Below are 24,964 nucleotides of genomic sequence, written 5' to 3' on the forward strand. Positions count from 1 at the left end.
TTCTGTAGCAGTAAGACATGTTTTGTTACATATCCACAAAAAAAAAAAAACAGGATAAACTCTAAATCTGAGGGTCTTCAACTTACCAAACTTTTTCTTTACAGGAGACCATTGTAACTAATTTTCATTTTATGCATCATTCATGCCACATGCTCAGTGTTCATAAAACAATTCTGAAGCTGGTTTGTCATGTAAACATCTGTTGATAGATCTGTAATCCCAAGTTGGAATAGATTTAGATTTGTCTAACAGCAACATCTGCTTATACCCATGACAGGTTATCCAGAGAGGTTGTGGAGTCTCCTCCTCTAGAGATACTCGAAACCCACCTGGTTGGTTTCCAGTTCAACCTACTGCAGGAATTTTGCTTCAGCAAGGGTTTAGACTCTACGATCTCCAGAGTTCCATTCCAACCCCTACGATATTGTAATTTAACAGGTCTGCAGGTTTTCTGCTCTCTTCAAAAACTACCAATCCAAAGCAACAATTTGACTTCCACTGAGTTTCCTGACAGTCTTAATATTAACCACATAATTAATCAACATAGGTAATTATGTCCACAATATGACCTGAATTTAGCAATTGGTATAATGAATGCTACAACAATATTCTACGTCAGTGTCTTAGAGTGAAATTTGGTCAGTCATAGTACCCAGGATTTTTATGTATAGGTCATCTGCTTATCCAACAGGCAGGCAATAATTAAATTTCTTTTGACTAGACCAGGATACTGGCTGCCAAATAGCAGGATTTTTCCTAGCTTGATTTAAAAGTCATTTAAAGCTGCAGTGATAATAAACAAAAACAAAACACTCAATATGAATAAAACTTTATACAACTACATTACTGCTAAGAACGATCATTGTAGAGAGCAAGCAAGCACATAGAAGCAGATTCAAAATTTCCTAAAACTGATCTTTAAACTCCTTTACTTGTACATATTTTACAAAAAAATATTTTACTTATTTTAAATAATTTTATCATGAACTTTGTAGTTGGTGGCAATTAATTACCAAGTGTTTAATCCATAAAGATCAAATCAGCCTTAAAGAGCAAAATAATTTTACGAATATTTTCTGTAATCTCATTTCATATTAATTTTGACTTACAGGTTAAAAATGAATTACAGGAAAAAAACTCAAAAGCAAACAAGAAATGGTGTCATACAATCTTTTATTAACCCACATACCACAACTAGCAGATTTGATAACATTGTCTTGAGCTTCAACTATCAGATAACATCTGGCAAATGATGTTTCTAAGTCCGGTTACACAACATCTTCTGGCTTCTCACTGTCATCTAGGGGACTGATATGTGACCAGAATAGCACATTCCAAGCTGCCTGCTTTCCTCATGCTAGATATTCTATGGCATTAATTTATGTGAATTTGAATTCTCAAAAAATATTTGGCAATTCTGTTCTCATCATCTCCCCCATTATTTGAGCAGATTTATTAATACAAAAAAAAAAAAAAACAGTCCTTTGATATCAAAGTACTCAAACAATCTTTCTGTATCTCTAATGTGTAACGATCTCTGAAGTATTTTGAGTGTTACTGAAAAGCATTTACTTATTTCTGGAAATCTACCATTATTTTCCTTCCTTTCAGATAGCACTTTCATTTATATGTTCGACTTCAAATATCAAACATTTTCTGTAATTAAGAATCTATTTCAGACTGTAATGTGGATAAAAATATTTTTTCCTCACTGAAGTTAAATCCTCTGAGGAAGCACTAGTGTCAGACCCTCATCTACATAGTGAGTTGCAGACTAAGCTGTTACCAATCAAAAAAGTGCATTTGACATAACTGAGTAGAGCCTTCAGAGAAAAAAAGAGAATTGAGGAAACTGAATTTCTTAACGCTGCAAGGTATTTGTGAATTTGAACATTTATAGTATTTGTTACGCTACCCATTTTACATAAGAAACTGAAAATGTAGACAGGTGTAATTTTGCTACCAGTAATGTTATTTAATATGGTTATGAATTACCAGTATATTTTTAATTTAAAATTCTCAGTTAACTTCTCTGCCCTTAAAGTTGCAAAGCACTCCTAGATTAGACTGGGAATACCATAGCAGAGCAGAAAACTAAACTAAATCTAATGTCTCTGACCATGCAAATGGCATCAGTCACATCTTAACACCGGAGAAGTATTTGATCTGCTTAGGTGAAATCTTTTCTGTATTGTGGGAAGTTGTAGACAATGCTTTTGTGTATCAGATTGCATTAATTAAATCAACATCAGACTGCAGTGAAATCACTTTGATGAAGAACAAATTGCACTCTGTAGGAATACATGAAGGGTTAAGGGATTCTGCGTTCATTTACTAATCATAAACACAAGGTTTGAAAGTAGTTTTAAGTATCACCTTGTATTAATAAATTAAATAATTTTTTAAACAGAATGAAATTTCTAGAAAAAAGATTTGTTTTGCATTGTACCTAAAGGGGAAAGGAAATACACATAGTACAAACACAAAATGCAATCAAAAGATAAGTAATTGGATTTAAAAAGATATAAATTTATATGTTTTCTTTATGGGTATGGCAATTAATTAAATACTGCTTCATTCAATAAAAATCTCAGTATCTAATGTCTTTATACTAGCACCTAAATGAGTTGAGAAAATAAATGAACAGATTTTTAGATGTCTGTAGGATGTTGGATAAATGGATGAGGTTACTAAGGAATAAATAAATTACTTGCATACAATCACAGCTGCCAGGAACATTTAATATGAAAAATAGACACCAATCTATGGAAGATCTGTAGCTGAGCTAGCTCAGGCTCGTGAATTTTATTTCTCCATTTTTGGAAGGTATGCAATAGACATAACTTCGCAACACTAAATTCTAAAACCAAATAATAAGAGGAGATTTCGTAAAGAGCTCAAGACACTAAAGACCATCACGGTTTTTCCCATGTTCTTCATATTAGTGGAGATTTTTTCTGGGAACTTAATTTCTAATTTTAGAGAAAGGAACACAACATATAAAAAAATAACTAAAAATTTGAAGGCAAAAATGAAAGACCTCCTTTGCTATCAATAATTGTTCCTTATTAAAAAATATTCTTGGACACATTCATTTCAGAAAACTCAATTAGCAGTATTGGAAATTTAGCAGAAAATCGACTTGTTTTATATTCAAAACAAAATTCAAGGAGAGGAACTTACTGATTACAAGCGATTGCAGAACTCTCATCACTTCATTTTACAAGTAGTAAAACTTTTTTTTATTTCTTGTCAGTCTGTCAAAAAGTACCTGAACTAATCGTTCTAATAATTTTTTTCAACTTGGTTGAAACTTCATGACACAAAGTACTTCCACTACAGATGATTTTGAGGTGTTTTTGATGGACAAAAACGTACAAAAAGAAAGACAAATCACTACTTTTGGTGTTGTAACACAAGTAAAACTCAATTTATTGCATCAGAAAAAAAGGGAAAACAGAGCTTGAATAACTTATCATAAACCTGATATAACATGAAGAATGCTAATTATGAAACTGACAGTCACTAAATTGTTACATATCTACCACATATTTTGATTAGAAGTGGAGAACTACCACTGATTTCTGAGGTATTCGATATTTGGTGATGGAACTTTCTGTCAGTCTTACACTCCGGACCTAGAAAATACACTATACATGAGATAGTAAAGGAGTATCACTGCACAAAGGGAATTAATATTAGAAGAAATAACATTTTTAACCTAGTTGGCATCCACAAACATCAAACAGGACTCACGATAATAAAGTGACTGTTGCATTGACCTACTGTTATCATATATATTCCCTACAAACTTCATATTTTAAGGTTTAGATTACTTTAAAATTTCACTTCAGTAAGTTCAACTTTTTTGTTTTTCATGATAATTTTTAGAACAGTATGTCTACTTTTACTATATACTTAAGTTAAAGTTACTGAGATGGTGTTTGTTCACTAAATCTTAGTGCAGATAAAGGTGCATATGGTATAAAAGAGCCTGTCAGCAGCTTAAATTAGTAATTCTAGTTTGTCAGAGCTTAGTAATTATGAATAAAGAGTTTGAGAGAGAAAGGGATAAAACAGCTAAGAATAATCTGTATTTAGAAACTTAACACAAGCTCTTTATTTTCCACCAATTTCATGTTCAGCCATACAGTTGTAATCTAAATCCCACAGAAATCTTTAAATTCCCATTCCTCATGTAGAAAATATTCTGCATAATATTTCTTTTTTCCATAAGTTTATCATGATAGCACGTATACTGAAGATTGCAAGGACTTCACATAACAGAGAAAAAGAGAAGATAGAGTGTCTATGCATATGACCTAACATTACTTAATATGTTTTTTTAATACTTATGAGATAAAATCTCTATCCAAGTTGAAGTAAGCACGATCTTATTTTGGGACAGGAGCACTAAAGAATGGAAATGGTGATATTTAAGACAAAAGAATGACATTATCCGCAATTTTCAACAACCATTAAACAAAGTAACATTAATCTTATCCAACAGTATCACAAAAGACTATTAAGGTGATTATGCATAGACACTAAATTTAATACTATGCAAAAGAGTATTTACTAGCAGCCACCTCAACACTTGTGAGAAAGACTTTCTAGACTGATCTCTTGACAAAAGTACTACCCACAAAAATGAATAAGTGCCAAAAAACTGCTGATTATACCAAAGGCCGATAGTAACTTTGATGCATTTACAAATTTACTATTACATATTGCAAAAATACTTAATACTAGAAACAGAAACATAACTGACTCATTCAGAGACTACTATATGCAGAGTAAGAGTTCCTAGTTACTGGATGAGAACATTTTCTCAGTTATAGTGGGTATAAAGCTTTATGACAAAAGTTTGTGTCAATCTCTTTAGGGAGAGTTCAGTAGAAGAACTATATGAAGAAAGCAAAAATCTGGTAAGAAAAACTAAATATGTCAATAAGAAATCTTAATTACTGTTAGATTTGAGAAATACTTCAATAAAGAACAGATTAATAAAAAAAAAAATCAACAATCACATATTGTAAAAGTCACAAATTTAGGTGAATGAAAACAAGTGATACAAACATGTTTTTGTACCTAACCTAAAACTCTGGTTTTCAATATGAGCAGCTAAAGAATCAGGCCACTTGCAGGTCTGTGGCTAGAATAGAAAATAGATTCTCTGCCTAACAGAAGAGTCATAGTCATGCTGATTATACAAAGGGACTGAGATCATTGTCAAGATTTATTGGCCATACACCTCAGAAACTTGTAGATACAATACATAAAGATGAAAATTCAACCACTTAAGGAATGGATAAGTAAAGAGGAATTGCACATCCACACTGCCAAGGTCACCAAGAGAAACTATTACAGACAGAAGCATTTCCAGGGTGGAGTCACTACACAGTCATTCAGAAACGCATCCCAGTAAAAAGGGTTAGAAAATTTGCCAGGTAAGGAATTCAGATAACTATAATGAACTAAAACAGCTTGGGAAGTCACTTGATATATATTTGATTAGAAGTTTGTCATTTTCTTTTCCCTGAAGGAATAGGTGTGAAAATACTTGATGGAGAAATATGAAGTGTGTCTTATAAATTTTGGAGGTGCTATTCTGAAAATATATACTAGTAGTGAAAAAGCTTATAGTAGATTAGTTCTTCCCAAGCATTTATGGAAGAAGACTACTCAGGCTTCTGTTCAGTAGAAATTTCATAGTATCTCCCCTATTCTACCATTTTCAAGTGCTTCACAAACATTATAGTCAGATTAACCATTAAAAAGGAAAATAAATGTATAGGGCTCAGACATTATTTCTACATTTTAAAGCAAAGGGTGACCTCTCTAAATCAGACCTGAGGCTCACCAACCCATTGCAGTAACTACATAAAGACAGAAGAGTATCTCTAGTTGAAATGCATAATAAGGACAATACTTAAAGAAAATCCTCTGCCTCTGAAATTGTGTTCTCATTGTTCTGGAATAGGTAATAATAAAAATTGTTTTGAGTATGAGAAGATGGTGTTGTAAAAATACAGAGAGACAATGGAGCCATAAAAACACAGCTTAATATTAAAAAAAGTTTGCTTGTACTATTTTTGAATGTGCATATAAATTTGTCAAAAAGTCTCCTAGGTGATTTTGAAAAGATAGACTCTTGGTCAGAAAAACATGGTTCTTCTGTTAAAAATATTTAGCAATCACCTGTATTGGTGCAATCACATAAACACCATCATACATATGGAGAGGTTTTTTCAGTGGAGATAAAGAAGAGTTATTTGCACATTTATTACTCTAAAATGTGCTACTCAACCTCCTCTAGAATTCTGTGTTCAGTAGGTGTGGAACAAATACAGAGAAAAGACTCCCTGAGATAGGTAGCATGGTAGCGATGTCAAAGGGAACGTGGCATTAAGGAATTAGAATTATTTAGCTTGACTAACTAGGAAAATTGACATCTTAAAGTATATCATCTCTGAGCTTCAATGGCTTTTACACGGCGGGGGGAAAAAGAGAATTAAAAACCAATAAATAACATTGTAAGAAAACAAAGACATAAACTATCCATGATTAATTTTAGTTTAGAAATTATAATAATTGAGATCGTGGGATAGGACTTGCATAGGGGTGTCTGATGCAGAAAATACCCTAGTAAAATAAAACCTAAAAAAATTTTTTAAGATCCAACGATAGAGGAAAATTAATTTGAACATTTATAACATCAAGTTAGGAACATATCACTTGCAGTCCCAATGTAAGGCAACACTAATTATGTCCATATACAGTCAAAACAAATGCAGCTCTTATGCCCCTGGTTGTAGGGTGAATACCCAAAAATAGCACCCACACAAAATAATAAAGGTAGACAGTATATTTTTGTATAGCTTATCCAGATGGTTTAAAAACAACTGGTAAAAAAAAGGAAAGACCTACCTGTCACTGACAGTCAAGTCTCCCTCAGAACTCCACAGAGAAGAGATCTCCAACAAGAGATTCTTCTTTAGTGGTGGTCAGCTCTTAAATGGGGTCTGGGAGAGGTGGAGCCAGACTCCACCCCTTCTGGTCACACAGGTGAATTACCTTCACCTGTGCTCCTGTGGCTGACTCAGTGCTTATCTCAGGTGATCGATCAGTGGTTCAGGCTGTGATTCAATGGTTCCCATACACTAGTTAATGCAGCTGTTACCAAACTCTGCAATTGTTTTGTTGATTATTTCTTCCTCTCTCTCTCTTTCAGTATTAGAATACTTAAAACTGTGTCATCTATTTCTGTTACTCTTATCTTTACAGCAAAGTTAATCAAAGTAGGGACTTCAGTGTACAGCTTCTTTCTGAAGTAATACGATACTTCCAGCATGCAGGGATTTCTATAGCAGGAAGTTCTGCAAGGAATAATTAGGAAAAAAAAATGATAAAAAGATGTAATGTGGGACCTGAGAATCCTTTGAGAACTTCCATATACTCATTTGTTCCTCACAAAACATTATTTTTCTCTTGATATTAAAAAAAAACAACACCTTATTATCCCATTAACTTCTAATATGTATGATACTGAAATACTAAGCCTACAGTTAATGGAAATTAATGGAGTCTGTAGTACAGCAGAATGGAAAACAAATTTCCTTGAAAAGGTAGCTGATCACAACTTTCCTTCTAACAAGCGAATGCCTCATGCTAGATGCTACATGAAGTTTATTTTCATTCAGAAGACCATAAGTCCTAGTACAAGCATTATAAAAAGCAATGCAGTCCTGTCTCCTGCACAATGGCATGAACACATTAAAAATTCATAATACAAAGCTGCTTATAACGATTTGAAGACCAGAAATCTGAATAAATACAACAAACTCACTCTTAAAAAATAAAGAATAAATAAATAGAAATATTGCTCTTACTGAAAAGCTTAAAGGAAGTGTTACAATGACTCATCTCTCACAATGGTAGACACTTTCTTAAATGAAAAGGCAAACACATATAGCCTCATGTATTTTGATACATTTAATTATTTTCCAGAAAACTTAAATGGATTACAAGTTGGTTAAAAATTGTAGCTTATTTTAACTTAGAAGCAAAGATACCAATTTCTTAAAAGAACTGGAAATTAAAATTAAAATGAAACAAAACAAAACTAAATAAATTAAAAGCAAGCTATTACAAGCATTCTTCACCTGTCCCAGATGGTTGGGATGCTTAGATACACACAAGGCAGGACAAGGGTATTAGGTGTCAAAATGACTGTTCTCTAGAATTATACTTGAATTTAGTTTATCTATAAAACATTTTTAATCATTTCTAAAATATAGACCTACCCTGATCAATAAGACTTTTTGTTGTTTTTTTTTGGGGGGGGTTTGCTTTTGGGTTCCTCAAGATAGATTATGTTATCGGTGTACTCTGTCTTTCTCCAGCTATAGAAGTACTATTGTTCTGTTTAGACAGTTTTTTGCAGTCCATTTTGGGGGGCATAACAATAAAAGCTTTTTTAGTTTTCCATTATCAGGCAGCTGAACAGACAACATTACTGTCTGACCTTTATATTAACGAGACTAAATAAAAAACACAGATGGTTTCTACTAAGTGATGGAACTGAAAGTAATGATGTGCTATCTTAAGCCACTGTCCTGCAAAATCAGAGACCAGGATAAACAAAAATCTGATTATTCTAGCTGAGTCGCAGAGATGGAATAAATATGTCCTCTCTCTATCTGAATCCTGGTCTACACTGAAAAATAGAGTCGTATTAAAGAATGGTTGTCAAGAATAAGTTGGGTTTTTTTTTTGTTTTTTTTTTTTGAAGTAATGCTTGAAATAGCAAGATTAGACTACACAAAACATTTATTTGACAACATTTGAGAAAATGCTCTTGAGACATAACTTTTTAGGAGAAATGAGGACAAGAGATGGAGTACAAGGACCCAGAGATGTGAAGTAAGAACTGTAGGTGTTTCAATAGTCCAGAGAATGATAAAACAAGAGCAAAGGACTTCATGTGTCCTTCACTAACCTATATGTTTAACATTCGGAATGAACCAAAGAGCAACCTGAAAATATTGCAGACCCAGATGTCTCTTTTCATACATGAGGTTTGAAAGTAAAAATAAAAGGTTTCATGTATTTAGAAAGATTTAATAGGTTCAGATAGTTTAATTTAGAAATGATTGAAGTTAATCTTTGATAGTACTTTTACTTAACAGTAGATATAAAATCAAAATAGTACAAAATGAATAAACAAACTTTGTCTTACTTTTAAAAACTTATACATATAAAATGTTTGAAATTATATTTTATATTCAAATTGTATCCAGATGTTACTGGTACTTAGATACAACAAAATAAAAAGGCAGCTCCTTTTAATCCCAAATTTTAACATTAAAAATATTCAAGTGTACCATTCAACCTCATCTTTCTTAACCCTATAGCTTAAAAAAAATCACAAAAACAAAGGCCTACTTTTTTTCCAGTTTTCAGTAGTTTTATCACTTATTTGGTATGCTTTTGTTCTTCTTACATGAAATCCTGGATTTTTTTTTCTTTTTTTTTTTGTCATAGAAGTCATTTGTCTTGCTAGAGTTTATACTTCAGAATGCTGAAAAGTAATCTGAGGATTACTGTGAAAGTATAGTCTCATTTAAACAGAGTATATGACAAGAGAATGATGTTTGTTCAAAAATGCCTGAAACTCCAAGCTGATGAGAGACTGCTGAAATGTCACTGTCATTTTACTTTGGTGGAAGGAGCTCAGTCTATATGCACAGTTTAGGACTCCATTCATTTCAACTCCAAAAAGTCAAATAAATTATTAACTAGGAAAGGTTTAGTAAATGCAAAATACTACTCTATTCCTTAGGATTCTTCTACACAAATTATTTTTTTTAGGACTTAATCCAAACTAGTTTTAAAATGCCTCAGAGCTTTTTCCCTTTACACAGACTAATAGATCTTCATTGGAACATTTGTCCAGAAACCCTAATTGATACTTTTTCAACTTCATCTACTTAGCTGTTTCTGTTCACCCTGGAGACATAGTAAATAATCTCCTCCCCTACTTTTCCGTGTACTAGTCAAATAATAATAAATGGTTACAGCTTCAATTTAGTCAAATTTATTTATTTATTATTTAAATCTTATCATACACACCCCCACAAACACCCACAGATTCAGCATTATGTTTCTTTTATCGATAAACCAAAACATCCATCAGATACCAATAACAAAGATGGCAGCTGAGGAACTTCTTTGGAGTTTTGGGGGAAAATTAAGAGAGAAACATCAAAGACTTGCTGATACCAAAGAGACAACTCTGTATTGTAAGTGTGTGCTTTTTGCACCCATACAGATGGAGGTAACAAATTGTATCACTCCTGAGCATTCAGCTACTCCAGATACCAACAATTGCCAAATTACTTTCAGTTATATTTTTGAGGTTTTTTAAAAAGAGGTCAGCTGATTATTTTCTTCTGATCTTTCCTTTGTATGTTGTTTTAATTGCACAAGTAGACAGAGATGGATTTAGATGATAATTTCTAGAGGCAATGTCTCTCTTTTAAACCCTCTTGAAAGCTGTCAGTCTCTTTGATGAGTTGACAGTGAACGCCTTAACTGCAAATATTTCTACAGCAAATCTCAAAATACAGGGCCTAATCCATTATTATATCACAAATGACTGGTCAAGCAATTCATCCAGAATGTGAACTGGATCCTGTTACTGGTGATTAAGGAGGCAGTAGTGCTGCTTTGCACTTATAAAATTAATCACATTCTCATTATGGCCAATATTCATAGAAACCTTTTATCATTTGCAAAGCTTCCTATTAAAAGCTAAGGGGAAGGAAAAAAAAAAGAAAGAAAGAAAAAACAGAAAAAGGGAGCTATTCCACTTGAAGTCTGGAATAATTTATGCTGTTACAGAAATTTAACAGCATTGATCTCTGTGTAGAAATCCACCTTACATCAGTAGAAAAGGAATGAGAATAAAACACGGTCCATGAAATTATCACTTGAGAATTTTTTAGACAGACTAAACTGCAGGTCATGCTATGAACATCTTTCCAACTGTAATGCAAATCCTCTTGAAAAAGAAGGAAAAGAAATCTGAGGCAAATAAATTTTGGGGAAGACGGGAAGGAATAGGGCAAAAGTCCAGAGAGCCATGGTAACTGAGACATACAAATTTAACTTACTTTTCAGAGACAAGTGTGTAAGGATAAAATGCAATTTCATGTATTGTCATTGCATTTACAGCATATACATCTACCTCGTTATAAGGTTATTTCCTTCAGAAATTCTGTGTTCTGGTGCTCTTTGAATCTTCTAAATATGTTTCCCCTTGGGAAGCCAATAGCTTTGACTTAAAAGAAAACTGAACTACTCTGGTGAATTTTATAATTCTTTTCTCTGCATTAGAGAAATAAAGCCACATAGAGGAAAACTCAAGTAGCCCTGGTACTTTCTGTAATGCTACTGGAATAATTAAGCAAACTAAATCTGAGGCCCTTTAGTTTTAGCAGATATATATATAAAGAATATATATACAAAGAATATTTTTCCACCTTACACACCAATTTAATTGAAACAATAGTGACATAATTGGCAAAATTACATAATAATTATAGTGCTTTAGAGAAAGCTATATTAAGGCATGACTCATCACTCAGTACATAAGAAGGTACAGAACTACGTCAAATTCAGCAGTTCAGTGCAATATACTGTAGCTTCAGCCAAAAATGAAATTTAAGAGCAGCAATCTTTTGTTGATAAGTGGGAGAAGAAACAATGGGAAGTATGACCATAGATTTTGTTTTATTTTTATGACTTAAGTTTTAAAAGTGATGAATAAATAGCTGTACAATTACAATCAAGATTTACTTAATACATTTTAGTATTTGAATTTCACACTTTCTCTGGCAAAACAAATGGTAGTTCACTTTATTGAAAAGGGAGAACTAGTCCACTTCTCAACTGGGGAAATAATTGGTGAAGTGGAAATGCAATGATGGAATTTCCTGAGATAATTAGATTTTTTATTAGAATACTTTATCAATAATCATTCTAAAGAAAAAGCTGCACAGTGTAACAATCAGACATAAAGCACATAATTTCCCATGAAATATTTTGAATTATTTCCTGTAATAGAATTCTGTTGAAATCAAACCTTGCACAAACTGCAGTCCGAGTACATGCATACTGGACAGAAGAGTACTGAAAATTTCTTCCTTGAATAAGCCTTCCTTATTATGTGAAATATACATATCTTGTATCATTTTCCTACCTCTCAGTATTTTCTTTGATATTAAAGATAGACCTCCAATAAAGATATTAAATAACATATCATCATACATTATACATCATTAGCACAGTTACTATACTTAGATTTCTCTATAAATAAGTGTGATGTTTTATACTTACCAGGTGTAAAATTATATCGGGCAGAAAACCCCATAGATTCCAGCTCACCATCAGCAAAAAATTTAATCCACAGAAATCTGCCACTGGATTTTATCATAGGTGGATTTTGCTGTCCACAGAAACGTCCAATGATTGGAGAAAAGCCAAAAGGTCCGTCTCGGACTTCAATGTGGTCAAATTTACATTCCCAAGAAGGCTCTATGGAATATTTTTCATCAAAATGTAGTTCAATGCATTGTCTAGGGGCAGCTGGAGATGAAAATAAAATTATTGTATTATTTTCTAAAGCAAAATCCTTCAAACTTGATACAATCTTAAGAGAATCAAATAAACAATTTTTGTACACCTTAACAGATGACTCTTAGCACTATCCTAAAAAAAAAAAAGTACATTCTATGTTTGAAAATTATAAAATCTAAAAAGAATAGATGTAATGTCATTAGTTTACTCATCTATTCCCATAAAAATCTGTAATTTTTTAGTAAAATTAAAAGAGGTATCTATGATGTAAAGCAAAATATAATTTGGGAACAATGATGTTAAACATTAAAGCTTTCTAATAATCTTATGTATCTAGAAAAACTAGCCTTGTCTTCTATTTGAGAGGAAATACGAATCAGAATACTTTCAAAATGAATACAAAGATGAAGCAAATTCTGATTGGAACTGTTATAGCACTAAGCACAAATTATATTCCCATACATGCAGTAGTCAGTTACAGACCTGAGTACAATTAATATAAATTATCTCCTTAAAACATGGAAAAGTAAAGTGAATTCACATTTAAGAATAAAGATGAAGTAAAAGTAACTTACTAAGGAGAAAAAAATATTCTTTAGAATAACCTTGAAGAAACTTCTTATTGGTTATTTTAGACAAAAACATAAACAACAAAAATATTTTAGTGATAGTTACTAAAGCTAGTAGCAGTCACAGCAATCTCAAAGAATAAAATTTCCCTGTCATCATGTCCCATAGACTATAAAAAAATTACCTGTTCAACTGTAGTACTTCATTAAAAGAAAAATTTATTATTTTTCTTTTGTTTCTTTTAATTATATTAAAAATTCATAATTTTAATAGTTTTATTTTTTAAAAGACTCAGACACCCTGAAATGTGCTGCTTTTATGGCTAATCCAATTGTTAGCTAAAAATGGATACTGGAATAATATGTTCAGGTCTTGGTGTAGCAAAACTTTTTCCTATAAAGTCTTCTACGAAGACAAAGGTTTGTTGTCACTGCATCCGATGCTTCTCATGGGATCATGTCCTAGATTTTACATGTTAGCAGAGAAATTTGCTGAATTCTTACACTTCTTTTCACATTAAAATATGTAAGATCAGACTGCAATTCTAGTGCACATGCTTAACAAGGCAAATGCTGCCATTCTGGCAGTCAACACCCTTCCATTTATTTCCTTAGAAAAAATAAAGACAATTATCAGTGTGACCAGAAGATAGATCATGGATGTATTTTGAAATCCAAAACAGGAACTTTTGGGATAATCTCATAACTTATTTGAGAACTGAGAATAATTAAAATAAGCTAATGAAGTACACATAAATCTTATACACTTCGCATAAGATCACAGAGATAAAGCCCATTAGCATCTACCTCATGTAAATAAGTATGGGTTCATTCTGTAAGACTCTAAGGAAATATATTAATAACAGGTTATCTGAGAAGAAAGAGTATTTTATTAGCTTTACTTTTTTAATATATTGGGATGATTTATATTTATTGAAACATTTAAGGCAGAAAAGAAACCTTACTAATTGTTACACATCTGAAGAAATTCAAGATTAGGAAAGTATTTACTGTTGGCTCATTGGTATCTACATAAAGTTGTAGGAAATTGATTGTACATATTCTCTTCAACACTTGAATCCTGTGATCTCTGTGTCCACACAAATTCAATACTAAAAAACTTAAAACTTTACTAAACTTTACTGGAAATGGAACTATTTTGAAAAATTAGAAAAAAAATGCATAAAATCAGGGAAAAAAAAAAAAAGCTTGGAAAGATAGTGCTACTGAGTGAAATTTGAAGACAAAAGGAGGTCTTTTAGGTTACAATGATAGACTGAATTGCTGCAAGACATCATCACTGATTCTTTTGTTCCGACTTTTCTACACTTGTCTTCATATTCTTACAACAAATATGTTTTAAACATGACTAAATAAGACTTGGGAAGAAGAAAGCAATCATCATTTTTCAGTCTACAAAGATATTTTGAATGTTTATTCCATTTAAGGAGATTTGCTGAGAACTAATTAATTGCTCATCTAAGGACTGAATTATCAATTATTAGAAACTCAAAAATGGCAACATTGTGGATGATCTTGGAAATACTTGATAAGACTTAAATACATACTAACGAAAATACAATGCTATCAACTTACCAAAAGCTTTATTTTAATGTTTTTTTGTTGCAAAATCCATTTCATATTAAGGGTCAGCAGCTCCAAAATAAAATACTCAGTGGACTTCATTGAATCCAAGACTCATTTAACATATGGTAAAAATGGGCATAAGGTCCCCTCTGAGGCGAATTGTATTATTTCTGACATTGAAAAGACTTCAAGTCATTTATATCCTCACTATAATATGAGTCCTTGGAGGTAAATGAGACTGTGCTACACATTGTATCAATTGATTCAGTGGAAGTATGGCTTGAAAAAAGACTGTACCATTTTCGCAGTCTCCATTCAGCACTCTGAGTCTCACACAGCAAACCAGTTTTAGGATCAAAATGTTACTGTAGTTTCCTCTGCTTTTGCTTATTTTCCAACAAAGCCAGGACAAGGCTTTTTCCAGTCAAGCTCAGTTACTATTAAAGGATCAGAGAAAATCATATTAGCTCAAGGAGTGCTCAAGAAAGAGTTCCCATCTTTCCACCAGGTCTCCCATGCTTAGAGGATGCTCTGCTTTAAGAATGGAGCACTGACCGTTCATCAGAACTGCTCCTCCATTGCTAAATAAAAGAAGGCCAGGGAGTGAGTCTAGAAGATGGCAACTGACAGTTCTCACTCCTTAACTATTAAGATCACCTCCTGACTCTGATCAGACTCTGAGATTGTGTAAGTGTCAGCTTAAGGGCTGTAGTGAGGGCCTCTCACTACAAGAAAGACATTGAGGCCCTGGAGCGTGTTCAGAGAAGGGCAACAAAACTGGTGAGGGGTCTGGAGCACAAGTCTTATGAGGAGCGGCTGAGGGAGCTGGGATTGTTTAGTCTGGAGAAGAGGAGGCTCAGAGGAGACCTTATTGCACTCTACCACTTTTTGAAGGGGGGTTGTGGTGAGGAGGGGGTGGGCCTCTTCTCCCTGATAAATAATGACAGGACGAGAGGGAATGGCCACAAGTTGCGCCGGGGAAGATTTAGATTAGACCTGAGGAAACATTTGTTCTCTGAAAGAGTGGTCAGGCACTGGAATGGCCTGCCTAGGGAGGTGGGTGAGACACCATCCCTAGCGCTGTTCAAGAAGTGTTTAGATGAGGTGCTAAGGGATTTGATTTAGTAGTTCGGTGGGTAGGGATGGTGACAGGAGGATGGTTGGGCTAGATGATCTTGTAGGTCCTTTCCAACCTAATGTATCTACGAATCTATGAATCTATTAAGTTAAGCAAAAAATGTTTCAATTTCCCAGACAGCATAGAAATGAGATTTCAAACCTTCATCAGTCTGGAATAGGTTCATAGGAATATTGCATTACTAACAGTTATGAATGAATATTAGTATTTCTGGTTGTACAGCTATTATTGATAGGAAAGCCACTTATAATCTCCTGAAAAAGAGGTTTTTTTCCTAGTTTTGATGAATATTTTTGAACACAAAAAAACAACCTGAAATACAAAAGGACTTTGAGAGGAGATAATTTTTATACATATATATTTCATAAATATCTAGGAGTAAAGAGTTTAATGTCTCTAGGAAAAAACATGGAAGGTTTTCAAAAAAGCTAACTCAAAATTTCCACAAGTTATATATAGAGTGCAAGATTTACTTCATAAATGAAGCAATACTTCATAAGCAATTCTAGTCCATATCTGCATTTATATATAAAAGCATTTATTTAGTAAAAACTGAAGAGCTAATAAAAACATACAAGGATTAAGATTCTTTATTTCCAGAACAGCTCTTAAAATATACTGTGAAAAGTGTGATGGTCCTACTGCCCACATATTTTTAACACCAACAAAAGACTGCTCCTACAAAAACTCCTATTTTGTTTCGTTCTAGAGTATGTGCCCAATTTTCTGCAGCCTGGCAAAGTCCAATGCCTATGCTGTGTTTGTTCCAAGCAGCTGTGAATTTTGCCAGGTAAGATTCATGAATACGTGAAACAAGGGTAAAATTAGTCCCAGCAGAGAACTTAATGTACCTATTTCTTGCATTGTCTATATGGCCAATAAGAATGTATATAAATAAATAAATAAATAAATAAATAAATAAAGTTGAAAAGAAAAAGAAAAAAAAAGAAAAAAATAGAACAAAAAATCTTGATCCGCTTTGATAGGTAGGTGGGACTCACCAGAAGCTGCTCTATAGCATAATATTTTTTGTACTGAGTCCATGACTTCTGGATGACCTAAAGTGTTTTATTTAGAAAGGCATCCAATCTGGACTTCAAAATTCCGCTTGTTCCAAAAGTTAATTGTCATTACTACCAAAATAAAAGAAAAAAAAAGGAAAAAGGAAGAAGAAAAAGAATGTTCTAGGTGTTTGATCTGCATACAACTTTGATAGTTAGTATAGACTCTACACTCAAATAGCCTTTTCACTTTTAATAGCTCACTGTGTGCGATCAGGACAATTTTTGCCAGCTTTTTTACTTCACCAAAACAATTTTGAAGAGATAAAAGGCTTGCATACACTTAAGATGAGCTAAAATATTGGGGAAAATTTATATTGTGAGATGACAATAAATTTCATTATAATGGCCTATCTGCTGCAGTCCTCATTTGAATCCTTTAAAGTCAGTAGGAACTGTACTTGTGAAAAGCCATCAGAATTTACCCTTGATTGTGTTTGATAGCAAAAAATGAAGGAAAGAAAGCAAGCACGCAGGAAAGAACCTGTTGAGGCATAGTGCATATTTAAAGTTGGTTTAAACAGTACTCAATACTCTATAGTACTGGCACATCAAGCATTGAGGAGACCTCAGTCTGGGAATGCTAGTTTGGATCACATCAACAGCCTTCATTATAATTATTGATTTTCATTGCTGTTTTTAATAAGTATTTCTAAACTATGTAAGAACTTATACATCTGCTTAAATCGCAGTCTCCAGAATACTGAAAGACTGGAGAAGCATAAATTTATCTCAAAGGGCTTGTTGACTCCCTGATTTGTAACCATCTCTTTACTTCTGACTTCAGTTAATTTACCTACCACTAAAGTTTAAGTCAGAGATCTTGGTCATTTTTTTGTTTTTTTGTTTTGTTTTGTTTTCAAACTAATACATACTACATTTATCATCCATCATTTCCCTGGAAGATTTTTATGTTTTATGTTTCTATTACTAACTCAGCACTAGGTTTGGAAAGACAAACTGTTTTCTCTAAATATTTTTTGAAGGGTTCTAAAGCAGCTAATTCAGTGAGAATGATCTATACATCTTTCAAAATCTCTCTTGGAAGAATCAGCATCTTCTAGTAAGTATTTCATTAATTCCTGGTTCCAGCATATCTACTTAATAACTCTGTCCAACTCAGCATGGATAGAACAATCATCAGTGTTGTATTTCGCATGTAATCTTTTTAGTTTCAGGTCCTTACTTTTTCTGTTCCTGATTCATATTTTCTGTTACCAACTTCCAAGAGTATCTAATCTTTTGTTATCTTCCGCAGATTCCCTTTTACAAGAATCCCTTCATATCCATTTTGCTTAGATTAACAAAAAGAAATTACAAGTATGTAATAAGCCTCTAGCCCTTTTTACATTAACTCCAGACCTTTATCTACTCATTGAGAACTGTATCTTACATTTACTATTTTCTGTGTTGTTGGCATTTTTTCTCATTGTTTCATTTTGTTTATCTGCTTATTTTCATTTCTCATGAACACTTCGGTAGAAAATATGCTTATTGTACGGATGTTCTCTGCATAACCTTCTTTACTGTACTTTGCCTAGTTACGCTTGTCATCCCTGCTTCAGTTATGTATGCTAGTTAAAAAAATTATATGAAAAATCAGAAGCATTTTAGTTTCGTGTGTTCATGCCTTTTATTCATTCTAAAATATTCTGGTTTCTGTCATGTTAAAGCACTTTAGGTTCTATCCATTCTCTAAAATAAATAATACTGTTTATTCCTAAGTCACACTTGACACCTGAACTATTTTATTAGTGTGCTAGGAAATCTAGAATTATCCAGTATTTCCTAGAATGCTGTACATTGCATTTTAATTTTTTATTAAAAAAAAAATGCTGAGAGAACTTTTCTAAATCTTGCTTCTTGAAAAAACTTATCATGAATGTAAAAGTTTTATCTACACATACAGCAAAGTAAAATAATTTTTTCACACAGTTGATAGACTATAATGATTCATTGACTGATCACCTTCTATAATGTAGACACACTCTCTGTCAGGAGGATACTTGTTGGGATAATTGGGAGAAGTGAAGATGCCCCCTTCTGCATATTTTGTCCAAGTTCCACACTGCACTGGTTTCTGTCCTTCGGCAGTAGTCTGCTTTTCTGTGAAATGATCACATTAAATATCATATGGTCAGCTTACAAATCTAGATGTCTCTGTGACACTTTGAACTTTCCTACAGAACAAAACAGTCCCTTCTGATGGTGATCTCAGCTTTTTCCTGTTCAATCTAAGTACTCCTGTTGAGTATAAGATCATTGACCTGGAGGAAAATTAGGCTGTTCTTTAAGGGTATTCTCACTCAAAATATTTTTTCAAAACAGAGAAGAGGCTTGAATACCCAAAGGAAGTCATACTTGATCACTTTTTCAATTATATGCTCAAGGATAGAAGACGTGATTTTCTCACTCACTTACATAAAAAAATTCAAGTATTTTCTTTCTCAACAAGTCACAGAATCATTGAAAAATACAAACAAACCATCAAAAACCACACCAGAATTCTGATTGAACTGTTTTTAATTCACAGTGCTGTGAAACTAGATTCACCTGACAGAGATGGATGGGGGAATTCCTGGTTTCTTATTCAAAGATTTCCTTTATCTTGCTGTTTGCTGTAAAACTAATAAATAGCTCTGGGGTCACAAACCACAGCCCAGAACTTTCCTCCTCCAAGATGAGCTATCTGAGAGCAGGGACAGTCCCTATTTACTAGCCCTGAAACTCTTGCATTCCCTTTCTTCACATTGGCAGAGAGCTGGAAGACAAAGATTTTAATCTTTTCAAGCTGAAGGAGATGAAGAATCACTCTCTAGGTATCATGCTTTAACTAGTAGGCTAAAATAAGATGGATTTACTGGAGGAAAAAAAAAATTAGACTTGAAGGACAGTAGGTTCTAGGAAGAGCACCAGTTCTTAAGAGTTCACAGGAATCACAAGCGGCCTCCTGTGCTTTTCTCCCAGCTAGGTGCCTATATCCAAAGTCTGTCCCATCAAGCCCCTCATGTTCAGAGACGAGTTGTTTGAAGTTTTTATGATCAATGGGGGGAGACGGGCAACTTCCAAGAATGATTTTAACCACCTGTGAGCTGCCTTAGACTCTGCATGCATTTCTTTCTTCATGGTCCGTATCCAAGCTGAGGATGAAATGGATCCTAATTTCCTGAAATGAATTCAAGTCTGCAGGGAGTGAGCATTCAGACATACACTGTGCTGAGCATCCCTCCCTGCTTGGCCATCACCTCACTTAGCACGCAGGGTTTCAAAGACTGTTCTTCTATCCCCACACTGCACAAGGAGACAGGATGCCTAATTTTTTCACATTTTGAATTCTATTTCAGCAATCAAAAAGATTCTGAGACAAAATTGCTTGGTGCCAAATATGAACATCTAATCTGAAAGAGAGGGTACTTTGCAGCCATTAGGCAAGGTCAGGCTGAGCCCTTTAGTTAGATTTAGCCATGGATAAGGTCTCACTAACTTGTTAAAAAATCACCACTGGATTTTTGGCAGTGCACAGACTGAAAACAAATGAACAAACCACAGACACTGGTAGAAGGTGGACTACTAACAATTTCCAGACCTAAATTAACAAGTCGTATCCAAACTTTAGACTGATATCTGAAAAAAATATGTGAAGTTTACATACCTGTTCCTTTTTTGGTTGCCCCAGACAAATGTAGGATGATTAGACTTGCTACGACTGAAAAAGAGATTTGCATTAGATTAGTGTAATAGTGCCTGCAATCAAATCAACCGTACACATCTGAAAAGAATACAGATTATATAGAATTACTGTAAAAAATTCAGTATTTCATGTTTACTAATATCCTTAAATCGCAGTTTTAATATGAACTCACATGCTTGTAACCTGTCTATGTTAGTGTTTATCTTTGTAAATGTATTTAAATAAAGAGCAGAACTTTTTGACTTAAAATACAATTTCCAAGCATTAATTTTTCCTTCTTGTTTTATTTTCCCTTTTTAATGATAAGCAAAACATTTTAACAATATTTATTTATATAATCATAGCTTGGACCAGTAATAATAATAATAAAACAAACTGCATTCAACCAAAGTAGACAAAGATCTATTAAGTTTCAATACCACTGAATCAGCTAGATTTCCTATCAAGGCATAATAAAATTAAAAAATAAGTACTGGGACTATGAAAGAAGTGGGGGCTGATGTTTTCATATGCAAATCCTCAGTGAAATAAACTATTGTGTGTGTTTAATAGTCTCATTAATCTAGGTTTTTAGACTTGACCAGAGTATGTTGCTTTATGCAGCAGTTAAGCTGCAGTCTGTTTTATAAATAAAAATCTCCAACTATTACCGTGGTTGGACAGATGTGGGTCTTTGGAACAAATATGGAACTCAGGTTGGAGACTCAACTAGAAGGAAATTTTCAGATCAGTAGTAGTATTTCAGATAATATTGTTTCAGAAAACTAAATTAACTAGCTCTCTGATGGAGAAATCATGCAATCATGATGGCAGTGTTGAGGCTCTGGCACAGTTGCCTAGAGAGTGCCCCATCCCTGGGGGCACTTAAGGCCAGGTTGGATGGGGCCTGGGCAGCTGAGCTGATGGGGGCAACCCTGCCCACAGCAGAGGGATGGAACTAGGTGACTTTTAAGGTCCTTACTCATTCCATGATTTCATGATTTTTTCCCTGGTCTTTTCCAGTTATTTCCAGGAGAAAGTGAGATACCAAGAGCATGAGTTCCTGGAGTGCTAAGAATTTTAACCCCAGCTAGTTTGGAATAAAGCCCAGACAACACTAAAGTTAAAGAGGAGATGAAGTTGTCTGTTTATCCTGAGTATTTTGAATTCATCAGCTGCTGTTTGTATCTGTTGACTGCAAGGAGGGATTGGTGGTCTTTAACACATAAATGAATGGTGTGCTTTCCTCTTCTTATCCACAGTGGTTCTTCTGAAAATAGCTTGGAAATCTATTTCTATGCTGTTGACCGTTCCTGTGTAACAGAGGGCTTTAGGTGTGGATGACGGCTACCTTATTATGCAGGAAAGGGTTGAATTGCTGGGAAAATTAAGTCTTGGCATCACGTTCGCTGTTTCTTGGTCAGGCTCACAGTTCTTGTGTCTTTCTGAATCCCCCAGCTAACAGAGACGGATGTTGGCAGAGCTGGTGGTTAAAAACTCTTCTGTATCATGGGCATTCAGTGAGAACATTGCATCTTCTGCTCAGATCTGGATGCTACCCAACCATTCATGCCCTTACTCTCCTCAGGGTTGGATTCTGGAAATGCATCCTAGCTGGGATTCTGACCATCAGCTATGTCAGAACCTGAAGGCAATGAAGGTTTTGCACATTCACTAAGTTGCTCGTTTACTTAGCTGTGTATCATGCAGTGAATACACTGCATCTATGCCCATTATTCTCACCAGTCAAAACTGAATTTCTCCACATTTAAGGAGGTTTGGTGTTAGAATGTGGAAACAGTATTATTTATGAAAGCCAGAATAGGCAGAACACTAGCTAAACAAACCCTACATGAGAAATGTTTCTCTTAGCTTCTCAGGCTATTAATCACAATTCATGTCTATTTCTTACAGAGTCCCTTCAATCACCTTTATCTATCATCTCTCCCTTTCTAAATGTTAAAAATTGAAGTCCAGAACATTAAAGAGACTTGGCCCAAGTCATTGAGATATAATTACAGATATGATAGAAAAACACAGGTCTTTTAAATTCCAGCTATAACTGCTAGAAAGGGTGCTTACAAGTTTCAGAGCTATGTTATTCCAAAGCAGGGGGCTACACTGATTTATCACCACAGGGAGTCAAAATAATTTTGAAAATAAAATATAAAATGTAACAAAAAAGAAGAGACAGAGAAATGCAAAGATTTTTTGCACATATCATGTCTATCACTTGGAGTGAAATACTTCTCCCATGTTTAAAAAAAAAAAAGAGAGAATTTTTCTTGATATAAGTAAGTGGCATTAACACCAGCATTGCCAAAATACATATGGTGCCAGAAAGCAATTAAAACTGTGGGGTTTACAGGAAAAGATAACACGATACCTTTCACTCAAGCAGTCATGATAGTCCATGTCCATTCTACTCTATGATCTCTGGTTGTTTTTTTTTTTTGCTTTCAAAACATTAGAAAAGGACATTTTCACAGATAAAAAAGAAAAAAAAAAAGAAAAAAAAAGACACCTCACCCCCTCACCCCCCCAAAAAAATAAAGAAACCAATCACAATCTCTTTACACATTCAAAGCTGTCCCTTGGGAAGCTTTAGCAGCACACCAACAATATTGTCATTATCTGGGTTTGGGAATTATTTCAAAGAGTTTCCAACAAATTTCTTGTTGCATTCTCTCTACCTTTTTCCTCTCTTTCCTCTCCTAATCATCAGTGTAATTATAATCACACTTTCTACTTCCACTGATTGCGCATCTTTGAATCGTTATGTATTTGTACATTTTCCCATTGCAAGCCATACGTTGAGAGGTTTATCTCTCTGCCAGGCAGCTTTTTTGGAGGCTATGATTTGGCATGAACCTGGTTTAGCGTAGCAAAGAGTTTTTGGAAAAGCTAGACCCATCCATAGCACTGCTGTTTTACAGGTGTAGACGCATAGCAAGGTGGTGAAAAGAACTGAGCCCCTCCAGCAGGAGAGGATCCTCTCCAAAACTGTGCCAGGAGGAGCGAGGGTCCTATCACGCAGCTCGAGATCTCGGCGCATTTCTGTGCCCCTCGCTGCTCGGGGATGACCGGGGGCAGGGGGGGACCGCGGGCGGTGGGCGCCGCGCTCCTGGAGCCTCGCACCCCTTGGGGCCGCCGGTTCGAGTCCCGAGTGGGGCAACAGAGGGGCCTCTTTCCCTCTCCCCACGGCACGCCGAAAGCCATCAGATGCGTTGAGCCCAGGTGAAAGCCAGCAGACAACCCGAGAAGGAGCGCGGCGTTGAGACACAGACCTCCCCCCAACCGCACCGCAGGGAGGTGATAGGGAAGGGGAGAAGAGGGTGTTTTCGGGTGGGGGGGGGAGTTTGACGTGGGGTCCCGTTGGGCAAGTTGTGGGGGCAACGGAAGGTAAGGCTGGGGCGGGAGGAGAATACTCACTGTGAAGGAAGCTGCGCCCATGGGTCATGTCTGTGCCTTACACAAGGGGCTTCGGTCTCCACTAATTCCATTTAGATCCGGGAGGACTTCCAGTGGCAGGGAGAGGATGGAAGTAAGAAAAAAAAAAAAAAAAAAAGAAAAACACCAAAACGCGGAGCCCACACACAGCGGAGCGGAGCAGCCCTTCCTCCCCGCTCGCTCTCTTCCTCGCCGCCTTCCACCGATCACGGCCGGCTCGATCCCATCACGGCGAGCTCCCGGCAGCACTGCCGGCAGCGGAGCATCGCGGCAGCGGGCACGGCGGCGACCCGCGCCTCCGGGTGCCGGCGGGCGGCGGCGGGGCGAACCAAGCCCTAGTCCCCAGCTTCATACAGAACCCACAACGGAGGGAAACATCTCCTGCAGGACTCCGCGCCCAGCGACTTCCAGCCCTTCGGCTTCTTTTGATGCATTGAAGAAGGGATTAATGGGTCCGTCATCAGCTCCCCGTGCTTGCTCCTCTGAAGGGGTGGGGGTGGGCGGGAGGGAACCCAAAGAGGAGGGGTGGGGGAAGAAAGATTTACCAAATAGGGGATTTAGTCATATTTGTGTGCAATGCGATCCTTATTAGAGAAGAAATCCTTTAAAATCGAACAAATCCATTTTGCAAAAGCCTCTCTCCCTGCGCGTTGCGTGGTATCAAGTGGTTGCAGCGGCGAGAGGCTGAAAACACATGGCACCGTCTGAGGTCCTCTCAGGAACGGATGAAGCGAGACGGAGATGGATGAGGGCTAGCGATGTCCCCTCACTGCTCCGGTCCGGGGCGAGGAGCAGGAGGAAACCCTGGAGACTCTTCCATTCATCCAGAGCAGGGGAAGGAAAGGGG

The 24,964-nt window shown here is 35.3% G+C and overlaps 1 protein-coding gene across 4 annotated transcripts in view; it reads right to left on the reverse strand.

The window, feature by feature from the left end:
- NETO1 (neuropilin and tolloid like 1) overlaps positions 1-24,581 on the reverse strand; it is a 59,964-nt gene extending 35,383 nt beyond the window's left edge. For all 4 annotated transcript variants that reach the window (XM_065752238.1, XM_065752237.1, XM_065752236.1 and 1 more), the window contains exons 1-4: positions 24,100-24,581; positions 20,650-20,703; positions 18,966-19,103; positions 12,403-12,651 (exon numbers count right to left, since the gene is read on the reverse strand). In XM_065752238.1, coding sequence (XP_065608310.1) covers positions 12,403-12,651; positions 18,966-19,103; positions 20,650-20,703; positions 24,100-24,127 — 469 coding nt within the window. In that variant the 5' untranslated portion in view covers positions 24,128-24,581. The remainder of the gene's footprint in view (positions 1-12,402; positions 12,652-18,965; positions 19,104-20,649; positions 20,704-24,099) is intronic.
- Positions 24,582-24,964: the final 383 nt, after the last annotated feature.

Source organism: Cyrtonyx montezumae, unplaced genomic scaffold, assembly GCF_038088225.1.
Source record: "Cyrtonyx montezumae isolate F1298 unplaced genomic scaffold, pur_monq_1.0 scaffold_8, whole genome shotgun sequence".
NCBI lineage: Eukaryota > Metazoa > Chordata > Aves > Galliformes > Odontophoridae > Cyrtonyx > Cyrtonyx montezumae.